Source organism: Protopterus annectens, chromosome 2.part2 (assembly GCF_019279795.1).
Source record: "Protopterus annectens isolate FY-2018-M chromosome 2.part2, PAN1.0, whole genome shotgun sequence".
NCBI classification, from domain to species: Eukaryota; Metazoa; Chordata; order Ceratodontiformes; family Protopteridae; genus Protopterus; species Protopterus annectens.
Genome location: NC_056730.1, coordinates 809,493,483 through 809,505,531, shown reverse-complemented (window position 1 = coordinate 809,505,531; position 12,049 = coordinate 809,493,483). Strand labels below are relative to the sequence as shown.

At 43.7% G+C, this 12,049-nt stretch overlaps 1 protein-coding gene across 1 annotated transcript in view; it reads right to left on the bottom strand.

Moving 5' to 3' along the window:
- Positions 1-12,049, bottom strand: part of RASA1 (RAS p21 protein activator 1) — a 3,076,403-nt gene that overhangs the window by 434,476 nt on the left and 2,629,878 nt on the right. Inside the window, exon 22 of the mRNA XM_044064149.1 lies at positions 472-560. Within this exon, the coding sequence (XP_043920084.1) occupies positions 472-560 (89 nt within the window). The remainder of the gene's footprint in view (positions 1-471; positions 561-12,049) is intronic.

The following is a 12,049-nucleotide window of genomic DNA, read 5'->3' as shown; positions in this document are numbered from 1 at the left end:
CCAAGATTGCACTAAAGTGGGAAAATGGGCATATACGTTTTATTTGCCCAACAGTACATACATTCAGTGAAATGTGATTCAGTAAAATGAGTTTTCAGTGATTTGGGCTTACAGCAATTTTTGAGGGTGAACTGAAATTCAGTGAAATGAGTTTTCAGTGAATGAAAATAGACCCCTGGGAGTATACATAGTCAAACTAACAAATGCTATATACTAGCTCTGACTGGAGAATAATTACCTAGTAAAAGTTTCTGCATATCAAAATGTTACTGCATTAATTTTTACAAAGGCAAAGGAAATGAACACAAAACAGATAAACCTTTTGCCATACAGTAAAGTGTATGCACAAATGTTCAACACTTCTGGATAAAACTGCAACCCAGTGTCACTACCATGTGGGGAAATTGGCAGATATATGGTCATGCAGCAAACAGAACTCAACTATAGCAATACATTTCTCTGCAATATTACCTTGGCTCCAAATTCTACTAAGTTTGCTAAGTTTTGCACAGATTTAGCAACTAAAGTCAGTGTTCTTCCAGCAGTGACAGAAGGGGGATCTAAAAGAAAAGAAAACATGGATTACTATTTAAGTAAGTGCTTATGGTCTCTGCACTGCAGTCAACAGAAAAGAATAGTTGTGTAAGAACTTACCATAACCTTAGATGTCTTTCTCTTCCATATTGCAGTATTTAATAACAGTAGGGAGGTTACTGCCTGCAGCACCAACATCCGGCCAGTATACCAAAGTCTTGCTTCAGGAGGGTGTGTGTGACATCCTGCGCTAAAGCCATAAACTGACAAAGGGTATAAAAGTGACATCTGCACATATCTTCTTCAGAATGGACTGCCGGATACACTAGTACTCCTGGAGGTTTAAAGAAGGTCCAAGATGACAGACCCTAGAGATTCATATGTAGACTAGAATAAGGGTACTTATTAGAGACTGTGATCAGTGGAGAATCTAAAGTAAAGATGACAGGATGGAATATATATACCGACAGGCCAGTAAGGAATAATAGTCTGGGGAGCCAGAGAGGGCAGGTAGGGAGAGACTGAATACTGCAACATGAAAGAGAAAGACATCTAAGGTTATGGTAAATTCTTACACAACTATTCTATGTCCTTCTATTCACATGTTGCAGTATTCATAACAATAGGGAGAATGCCAAAGCTTTTAGGTATGAACCTGGGAGGAGGACTGGGGTCCTTGGTCAAGGAGACCCTGAAGAACGGACCTGGCGAATCCAGTTCTGGCCCTGGAAGCTAAGTCCAGTTTGTAATGTTTGGCAAAGGTGTGCAATGAGACCCAGGTGGCGGCTTCTAGGATTGAAGCATAATCCACCCCCTTGATAAAAGGAGCTGAGGAAACAGCTGCCCTGGTAGAGTGTGATTTGACCTGGCCCTGTAAAGTTTTACCATGGGCGGAGTAACATATTCTAGTGGATTTAGAGATCCATGAGGAAATGTTTTTTTTGGTGACTGCCTTTCCTACAACCCTAAGGTGGAAGGAGATGAAAAGCTGATCCAATTTCCTAATAAGTTTGGTTTTGTCTAAACAATACCTCAATTGTCTGTGTCCATCCAGAGAATGTAGGGTCCTCTCGGAGGCATTTTGGGGGTTAGGGTAGAAAAAGTACAGTTGTGTTCACTTACCATAAATGTAGATGTTCGAGTGTATTCACTGTTGCAGTCATTACATTTGGGTAATCTGCTGGCAGGTTGCCCTCAGTTGACCTGAATAACAAAGTCTTGGGTCCTGCGTCAGTTGCTGTCTCCTCTTCCATGAAGTCAGGGGTACAACACATGCAGCCGACGCCATTTTAATCAGTTTTTCTTGCCCCAGATGTCAGGTGCCCCCCAAATGGGAAGCAAAAATATATATATATAACTATGAAAATATACACGCTCTTTAGAACACATAAAAATTGTACCTTCATCTAAAAGCAAATACACCACAAAGGCTTTTGAGCATAGTGAAGGAAGAGGAAAGAAGAAGTATAGAAAGGGTGCTGGTGGGTGGGTAACCTGGACTGCAACAGTGAATACACTCGAACATCTACATTTATGGTAAGTGTACACAACTGTATTATGTTCTTCATGTTTCACTGTTGCAGTCATTACATTTGGGTAGAATCCCAAAGCTATGGATGGGAGGATGGAATTAAACAGCATTAGGAGCAGCTATAAGGCCCTGCAGGACTGCAGTGGCAAAGCCTGCCTGGATTTAGAAAAGAGAGGCAAATGGTAATGCTTTGTGAACATATGAACTGAGCTCCAAGTAGAAGCTTCTAGAATGTCTCTGGTAGGAACCCCTCTAAGAAAAGCTGCTGAAGTAGAAGCAGCCCTGGTGGAATGGGATCTGATCCCCTTAGGCACATAATCCATGGTGCAAGTAGCAGAAACTAATACAATGGCTTATCCATTTAGAAATAGTCTGCTTTGATATAGCCTTCCCCTCTGATCCTGCAGCAAATGTCACCAGTAGTTGCTCAAACTTTCTTAGAGATTTTGTCCTGTTTAAGTAGAATCTTAGTTGTCTGTGTACATCCAATGAATGCAGAATCTGCTACCTCTTGTTCTGCGGATTTGAGAAAAAAGTTGGCAGGTGAATGGTCTGGTTAAGACCCACATTGTGTCTATTCCTTGTGCTTGGTTCCAAGCACAGAATCTCTTCCATTTATTAGCATAAGATTTTCGAGTACTAGGCCTTCTGGCCTCCAAATGACATCCATCGCAGGTTTACTGAGAGATGTGATTGGTGAAATTAGAAGATTAGCCATGCTGCAAGATTCAGAATTTGGAGCCGAGTATGCAGAATTTGATAGTTCTGCTGAGACAAAAGGTGAGGTGTTTGAGGCAAGTACCACTGAGGAAGGTGTGACATATTCCTTAGAAGAGGGTACAAGTATTGGCGGGGCCAGTCCGGAGCAAGAATCATTTTTGGTTTTTCCTGTCTGACTTTTAGTAACACCTTGGAGAGTAGAGGCAGAGGGGGAAAGCATAGACTGAAAGGTTTTTCCAGTTGAAAGATAGAGCATCCACTTTCCATGCTTTTTTGTGATGAGTTCTTGTGCAGAATTTGTCCAACTGATAGCTTTGGGGAGAGGTAAATAGATCTATGTCTGGGCTCCCCCATTTTCGTGTTAATATGCTGAAGATTTGTGGATGCAGTTTTCATTTGTGCGGGTCCATTAGATTTCTGCTTAGGTTGTCTGCCAGAGTATTTTGCTTTCCTGGCAGGAACTGAGCTTGAAGATGTATTTGGTAAGTCAAGGCTGTGTTCCACAAGGCCACGGCTAGTCTGCAAAGGGGGTAGGAGTGGGTACCCCCTGCTTGTTTATGTACCACACAACTGTGGTGTTGTCCGTCTTTATCAGTAGTTGTCCTGGATGAAGGAAGTCCTTGAAGGCTGTCAGAGCATTCCGTACAGCTAGCATTTCTTTCTGGTTGATATGTAGATGCATTTGGTTTGGGCTCCATTTGCCTTGAATGCATCTCCCTGCCAGATGGGCCCCCCAAGCATAGTCTGATGCATCTGTAGTCAGGGTTTGGGTGGCAGGGGGTTGAATGAATGACAGTCCCTTGATTTGGTGACATGCCTCTGCCCACCAAAGGAACTCCTGTTGCAGGCAGGGAATGAGAGGAATCATTGTTTCCAGACTGTGACAATGTTAACTCCATAAGCTTTTTAGGTACCATTGAAGTTTCTTCATATGCAGTCTCGCATATGGAATTAGTAGAATGCAGGATGCCATGAACCCCAAGGCCTGCAGAATTTGTCTTGCAGGGTTTTTGTAGACACTTGTTTGAAGTAAGTTGTCAATTGAATTTGTTTGTCTGGCATGAGGTAAGCCATCTGGGCAGTTGTATTCAAGCTTGCACCCAGGAATGTTATTATTTGAGAGGGTACCAGTTGCGATTTCTTCTCATTTATGGTGTACCCTAGGCATGATAGAAGCCTTTTTACAAACGCCAGATGCTGAAGAAGAGTGTCCTTGTCCTCTGCCTGAATGAGACAGTCGTCCAGATATGGATAAATTTGAATGTTCCTTTGTCTGCAAAATGCAATTACTGGTGCCAGGCACTTTGTAAAGACCCTGGGCGCAGTAGATAAGCCAAAGGGCAGTGTAGAGAATTGGTAATGCAAATAGCCTGCTTTGAAGTGGAGGTATCTTCTGCAAGATTCCCTTATTGGGATATGCAGGTATGCCTCTTTTAAGTCTAGAGTTACCAACCAGGCTTTCTTGCCTAGCATAGGCAGTAGCTGTTGCAAAGTCAGCAACTTGAATTTTGGAATGTCCAGGAACGTATTTAGAAAGGATAAGTCCAGAACTGGACACCATGATTTGTCTTTTCTGGGTACCAGGAAAAGTCTTGAATAAAATCCTTGTCCTTTTTCCTTTTCTGGCACTGATTGAATAGCCCCCACATCCATGAGGGACATGAATTGTTTCTGGGCCTCTACCCACTGATTTGGTGGCAGATCTGGCCATCTGTTTGGAATTGGCAACATGTGGAAATGAAATCTGTACCCCTGGGATACTATACTTAACACCCACTTGTCCTGGGTAATTAAATGCCAATTTTGAGCATGAAGTGCTAGTTTTCCCCACAAAGGGGCTGCCAAAAGATAAGTGCTTGGAGATGGCAGTGGAAAGTCATTGAGACTGTTTACTGTAGGGTTGTGCTTTGTTACCTCCTGATTTGGAGGTGGAGGCACCCCATTGATTTTATCTGTAAGATCCTTGTGATTGAAACCTGGAGCCTTTGGAGTGTCTGGGTTTGCCCTGAGCAGCTCTGTTGGACACAGGAAAGGACCGATTCTTAGTAGGCCAGTGTCTACTGAACCTGGGTGGTTGCACTTGCAAGAAATCTTTTACAGTTTGCATGGATTTAGCTTTGTCTTCCATCTTTTTTAAAACCTCTTCTGCCTTATTACCAAACAGACTGTCCTGCTGTAAAGGAGCATCCAACAATTTAGCTTTAACATGATCAGGTAGATTTTTCTCCTTGATCCAAGCATGCCGTCTTATCACAGATCCAGTTATGGCGGCCCTGCAAGAGGCCTCCAAGGAATCAAAACCACATTGCAAAGTATGTTTTCCAACCTGTTCTGCTGAAGGCAATAAATCCTGTAACTCTATTTTCTACACAGTCAGAAATCAACATCATTTTCTGTTTCAGTAAGCCCATAACATGCTGTTGATATTTAAGCACATGAAACTGGCAGTTTAAAGCCCTGATTGCCAAGGTTGCAGACGTATAAACCTTCTTTCCCCATCTATCCAGTGCCCTGGAGTCTTTATCTGAAGGGGTAGGATTTTTGGCTGTAGAAGCCTTAACACCCTTGGGAACCTGAGAATTAGTTTCAGGGTCAGCAGCAGGATTTTTGAAAATAAATTTGTGGGAGTCAGGAACCCTGTAATATCTGTCTGGCTTACTAGGAGCCGGAGGCAGGGAATCAGGAGCCATGCTTGATTCCGAGAAAACATCATCAACAATGCCTAATACAGGAGGTATTGCCAAAGGCCTATGCTGAGGAAGAAGAAGAAAATCCCTAAGTCTCTTTTTGGATTCTGAGAAGTCCTGACTCTCCCAATGAAAATGTTCCCTTAAAGTATGCAAAGTCTCTCCAAAAGAGTAATCCTCAGGAGATGCAGAAGGGATGGATTCCTCTGCGTCAGTCCTCATAAGGTGGAATAGAAAATGCCTGATCAGAAGAGGAATCAGAAGAAATGGAAACCTGATCTGAAGATTCATAATCAGTGCCTTGCCTAGACCTCTTAGCTGGGGGGGTTGGGAACCCCTGATCAAGGTAATTAAATCCTCAGCCATTTTGATCATTTGTTTTTTAAGCATAGGGGCCTGGGCACGTGGCTCATGCATCGTTTTTTTAGACATAGAAGTAGATTTTGGCCTTGTTTCTGATAATGACGTTGGTTTAATATACAAATGTTGAGGCCTGAAAACACCCTCAGAAGCTGGTGCCTGCTCAGCGGCTCCGGACCCATCCAAGGGAGACACATCTGCGGGTTCAATACTTGCAGAATCTCGCAGCATACCGGACTCCAAATGGGTCTCGGTAGAGGCCTGCGACTCAAAAGCAGTGGGCATCAGGGGCTGCGAAAGCGCCTCACTGAGTACCGGCGACTGGCTTAGGAGAAGCTTCGTCGGTTTTGGATCTCGACGGTCTGTCTCTATCTTTTTTCTTGTGTTTTTTGTGAACTCCGGTAGTCGGATCGCTAACTGACGACACTTCAGGATAGTTACATTTTCAACCAAAATACTTAGAAGCAAAAATATACTGACACTTAATAGTGCGTTGGTTAAATTTAGCACAAAACCGACAGCAAGGCACGTTGTGATCAGGGCCTAGGCAAGGAATACAGTACAAATGAAAATCCTTATGAGGTATTTGCTTCCCACAAGTAATGCAATTATTAACTTTTACTGACATCGGAAAGGAGCAAGAAAAAGTTTCCCCCAAGGGGGTACTTAGCTTTAGTTGAAGACTTTGGTTCTGAAACTCGAAAACGAAAATGTCAGGAGTCGGCCGACCGGCACTTGCCAACTGCTTCTGCTTCGGGCACCGCACGGCACGAAAGACTGATTAAAATGGCGTCGGCTGCATGTTTTATACCCCTGACAACCTGACGTCATGGAAGAGGAGACAGCAACTGACGCAGGACCCAAGACTTTGTTATTCAGGCCGACTAAGGGCAACCTGCCAGCAGATTACCCAAATGTAATGACTGCAACAGTGAAACAAGAAAAACATCAAGCAGGTTAATGGTTTGGTTTGATGAAAGTTCATTAACCACCTTAGGCATGAAAGAGGGATTAATCCTGAGGGCAACTCTATCCTTGTGGAAAATGAGGTAAGGAGGGATGGCCATAAGGGCTTGAATCTCCGATACCCTCCTGGCAGAGGCAAGGGCCACTAGAAGTACAGTTTTAAGGGTGCACAGTTTTAGGGTTATTGAATGTGCTTGTTCAAAAGGTGGCAGTGTAAGTTTTTCTAGGACAAAATTCAGGTCACAAGGTGGAAGGATAAGTTTTCTGGGGGGGCTGATATGAAGAACCCCTTTCAGGAACAGCTTGACCTCCAATCTAGAGGTCAGTGGTGGTAACATGGGCAGACAGGCAGAGATGGCAGATAAGTGGACTTTAAATAATGAGTAAGTTACTCCTGTGTGAAAGGAACTGACACAAACAGGAAAGAACCAAAGGAACAGGAATAGTCATAGGGTCCTGGTGTTTCCTCTGACATCATCTGGAGAATCTTTACCATTTAAAGATGTAATTTCTCCTGGTGCTAGGTTTCCTGGCCTCCTGCAAGCATTGAGTACGTCCTCTGAATATAGGTATGTGAAGGGGATTAGAACCCTATCAGATAAGATCAGTTTCAAGTTGTTCACTTGAAGGTGGAGTTGGGAATCCCCTGTTCTGTGTGAGCAAGTTGATTAGGTGGGGTAACCTGTGGTGATTGCCCTTGGCTAGTAGGTACAGAAGAGGAAACCAGTGCTATCTTGGCCAGTAGGGAGTCACCAACAGGATTTTTGGTTTGCCCTTCTGTATTTTGAGGACAACTTTCTGAATCGGAGTGAAGTGTGGAAAGGCATACAGAAACATTCCCCCCAATGAAAGGAGAAGGTGTCCATTTTCCAGGCTTGTGGATGTAGAGCCCTTGTGCAAAATTTGGGCATCTGTTTGTTCGGGGAGGAGGCAAACAGATCAAGTTGTGAAATACCCCACTTGTGAATGAGATCTAGGAATACATCTCTTTGAAGCATCCATTTGTGAGAGGGTGCTGAAGTTCTGCTTAGAGTGTCTGCCACGACATTCTCTGTTTAGGGAATGTAGACTGCTACTAGATGGATGTTTAGAGCCTTTGCTAGAGTCCAGATTTGGATGGCTATGCTGCAAAGGGGGATAGGATCTTGTCCCCCCCTGTTTATGTACTACATGACAGTCATATTGTCTGTGATCACTTTGAGAGTTCCTGGGAGTAGGGCTGATTTGAAGGTTTGTAGGACCAAATGGAGTACCCTCATTTCTTTGATATTGATGTGGTCCTTTATTCTTGGTGTGGACCATTTTCCCTGTACAGTGATCTGTTTCTAGTTGTGCTGCAGTACTGCACCCCAACCCAGGCCTGATGCGTCTGTGGTGAGTTGTAGCAGGGGAGCAGGTACCTGAAGTGGGATACCCTGGTTATGGTGGATGGCAGAGATCCACCACTGGAGTTCTGTCTTCAGACACTGGAGTAGTGGGAGAGGAGTGTCCAGGGGATGGGAGCATTGGCTGCATAAGTTCTTCAAGATTCACTGGATCTTTCTCATGTGGAGGTATGCTAGGGCCAACATGGGTATTAGGGATGCCATGTGTCCGAGCATCCTTAGGAATTCCTGTGCTGGCAATGAAGTAAGGCTGATAAGTGTGTTGAGGTAGATGCCCAGGTCCAGGATTCTTTGGTCTGGGATAAAGGCTTTCATCAAGTCTGTTCTGATTCTGCACCTCAAGGAAAACTATGTCTTGTGTGGCTTGCAGATGAGACTTTTCCTTGTTTATAGTGAACCCCAGTTGGGTCAGGGTGTTGATCACTATTTTTAGGTGCTCTTGGAGGACATGGTGGTTTTGATGAAGTACCATAAGGTCGTCTAGGTATGGGTATATTTGTATACCCTGTGTCCTGCAGTGAGCAATGAAGGGTGCTAGACACTTTGTGAACACTTGGGGGGCTGTGGAGAGTCCAAAGGGCAAGGCAGAGAATTGAAAATGCCAGGAACCTACTGCAAAGAGGAGGAATCTCCTGTAATCTGGGTGAATTAGAATGTTGAGGTAGGCACCTTCAAATCCAAGGCCACCATGTAGGCCTGAGAGGGAATGACTGAAAGAAGCAAAGGTAAGGTGATCATTTTGAAGCTGGGTACCTTGAGAAACAGGTTTAGGAAAGACAGACCCAGGACTGGTCTCCATGGGCTGTCCTTCCTTGGTACCACGAACATTCTTGAGTAAAAACCTTTGTTTCTTTGGGTGGTTGTTATTTGTTCTATTGTGCCTCGGGCTAGAAGTTGCTGAATGATAGTGGGGAAAAGGTGGACTTGGTTTGCTAGAGGTTGAGAGATTCATTGGAAGGGGGTAACATCCACCAAGTCATAAAGTAGCCTCTCTGAATGATGGAAAGTACCCATCTTTCTGATGTAACCTTCTGCCATGGAGGGTAGCGAGAGGGTGAGGCGAAGGGACAGTGGGGTGTTTTGATTTAGTAATGGTAAGTCACAGCGGAGGTGGTCTGGATTGATAAGACTGGCTCTGAAAAGAGGCAGTGGAAGGGGTGGAGGGAAACCTGGGTGCAGAGGTTTTCCTCAGTTGCCTAAGTCTCTTTGTCTGTTGAGTTGTGTGGGAGGACTGCTTCCTGTCAAAGGACGTTTTCTGAGGATAGTTTCTGTGGTATCTGTGTGGAGGAACAAGAGCAGGGCCCTCTGACTGAATGAGTCGAAATTCCCCTCAGCCATCAGGAGCTGATGGCTGATTTGCCTCAGTGGACGTACACAAGGTTTCCGTCAGTCCAGCTTCCATTATTGTACCTAGGCCTGGTAAGGAAACTGAGGTCTAAAAAGATCCCGGGCTTTCATCAGCATCCAGAATCTCCCCCGACACCTGAGGCGCAGCATGGGAATCAGGCCTGGTTTTCTTGGTGGCTCTCTGGACGAGCCTGCTCCTCCCACCATACAGAGCGTGAGTCGTCAGAGTCGCTGATTTTCTAAATAAAATTTAAGTGTGGCCAAATGGCTGTGAAGGGTTTTTGGGACGAATGATTTGCAAATAGGGCAGGCCATATGGTCGAGGGCCTCTCCTAAACAGAATACACACTTGTCGTACGAGTCCTTATGAAGAATCAGTCTCCCACAAGCACACTTCCCCTTTGTAGTGGACATGTAAGAATTAGCAAAAAAAAAAAACAAAAGAAAACAATGAAAACCCCACAGGGTACTTATCTGTAGTGATCGTTTGTAGTGGTCGCCTGAATTAGCGATCTGCTGTCTGAACTGGCGAACTGAAGTCAGAAGTTCACTGCAGCAGAAAAATTCTAAAGAGGGTACATACAGACGTCACTTTTATACCTTACAGCACAAAATGTCACACGTACCATCCTGAAGCAAAACTTTGGTATACTGGTCGGATGTTGAAGCTGTAGGCAGCAACCTCCCTACTGTTATGAATATTGCAACATGTGAATAGAAGGACATAATTTTTAACAACAGTAGTAAGTTTATAATGCAAAGACAAGCACATTCATTGGACAGGACTGCAACTTTCTTTCTCAGTGGCTAATACTCTATTATTACCAAATCAGAAACAAATAATATCATTTAAAGTCTTTAATCCTACAGTAATAAAATGTTCAATTGTATAGGCTGCACTTACCATGAGTAAACGTTCCAGTTCCTCACTGCTACACAAGCCAAGGCTCTAGTAGAATGTCCCTTGATGCTGTCTGGAATTGATATGCAAGGGTGGGAATAACAAAAAGCAATACTTGCGGACAACCATACTCAATTAGTCTGCTTTGACACAGGTTGTCCTGTCATAAGAAATAAACAGCTGATCTGCTTTTCTAAAGAATTTGGTTCCGTCAAGATGGATCCTGAGCTGTACACGTATGCCCACAGTATGTAGAATTCTTTCACCCTGGTTCTGAAGATCTGGATAGAACATTGCGAGATTGATGGCTTGATTCAAGCTAAACTCTGAAACAACTTTGGATATAAATGATGTGACTAACTCTGAAACAACTCTGGATATAAATGATGTGACTATCTCAAAGGAAGACCAGGTCAGTCTCATGCATCATGACAGCTGGCAGACTCGTATAGTTTTCTTGCAGATGTTGGAGCAATAAGTTGTTCAGTCTTCCATATGATGGACCTTAAATCAGCCAAATGAGCCGGTTCAAAAGGATACAAAGTTAAGATCCCAAGAAGGAGATGCCTATTTTCTTGGTGGCCTAAGAAGCAAAACTCCCTTCAGAAACTGTTTCACCAAAATCAGACATGAAAGGTAGGAACCATGGGCAGACATGCTGAAAAGGATGATAGATGAATATTGATAGAGAAACAAGAAAGGTTAGAGGAAAGCAACTCATACAGATATTTAAGAACCTGTGATACATAAATCCCTGATAAGAACCTGCTTAATAGGTAGGCACAACTAGAAAAATGTTTCCACTTGATAAGATTTCCTAGTAGCGGGCTTTCTTGCCTCATTTAGTATTTGCTGCATACCCTCATGAAAGAGATGCTTAAAACATATTAAAATTGAATCATACAGGAAGCTAGTTGAGTGGGTAGATTGAGTCTTGAGTGAGTAGATAAAATCTGTGAGGAAGCTTGTGGTACTTGCCCTTGGCCAAATCCATAAGAGAGGAGAACAAACACTGCCTGAGTCAAAAGTGAGTCACCACAATGATTTATGAAGGGTTCTTCTGAATCTTCAAAATTACCCCGGATATCAGAGGAAAAGGTGGAAATGCATAAAGGAACATTCTCAACAATGAGAATGCTTCTGCTTTCACGGCCTGCCTGCAAGTAATAAGATACTTGGAGGGATAAACCAGGATGAACAGCTACCTCCCAAGCCATCACTGCCAGACCTGCTGCCTCTTTGTTTATGTACCACATCACTGTGGTGTTGTCTGTAATCACCTACAGAGGTCCTGGTGGCCACAGATGATGAAGACATTTTATGGCATGGATCACAGCTAACATCTCTTTGACATTTATGTGCTTTGGTATGTCTGAAGATCCACCATGGCTTGCACAACTGTTTCCCAAACAAAATCTGACACATCTGTAGTTACAGACTGACTTGGGACAGGAGGAGAAAAGGGAAAACCTGGACTTTTAAGTGATTTGCAGTCTCCACCACTCCACTTTGTGACAAAGCCCAAAATTGGAATCTGAAATTCCAGAGGATGGGAATGCTGGGTCCATGTGAAATTTTTCTCATGCATAACTGGCCAAGAGAAAGCATGAGAATCATA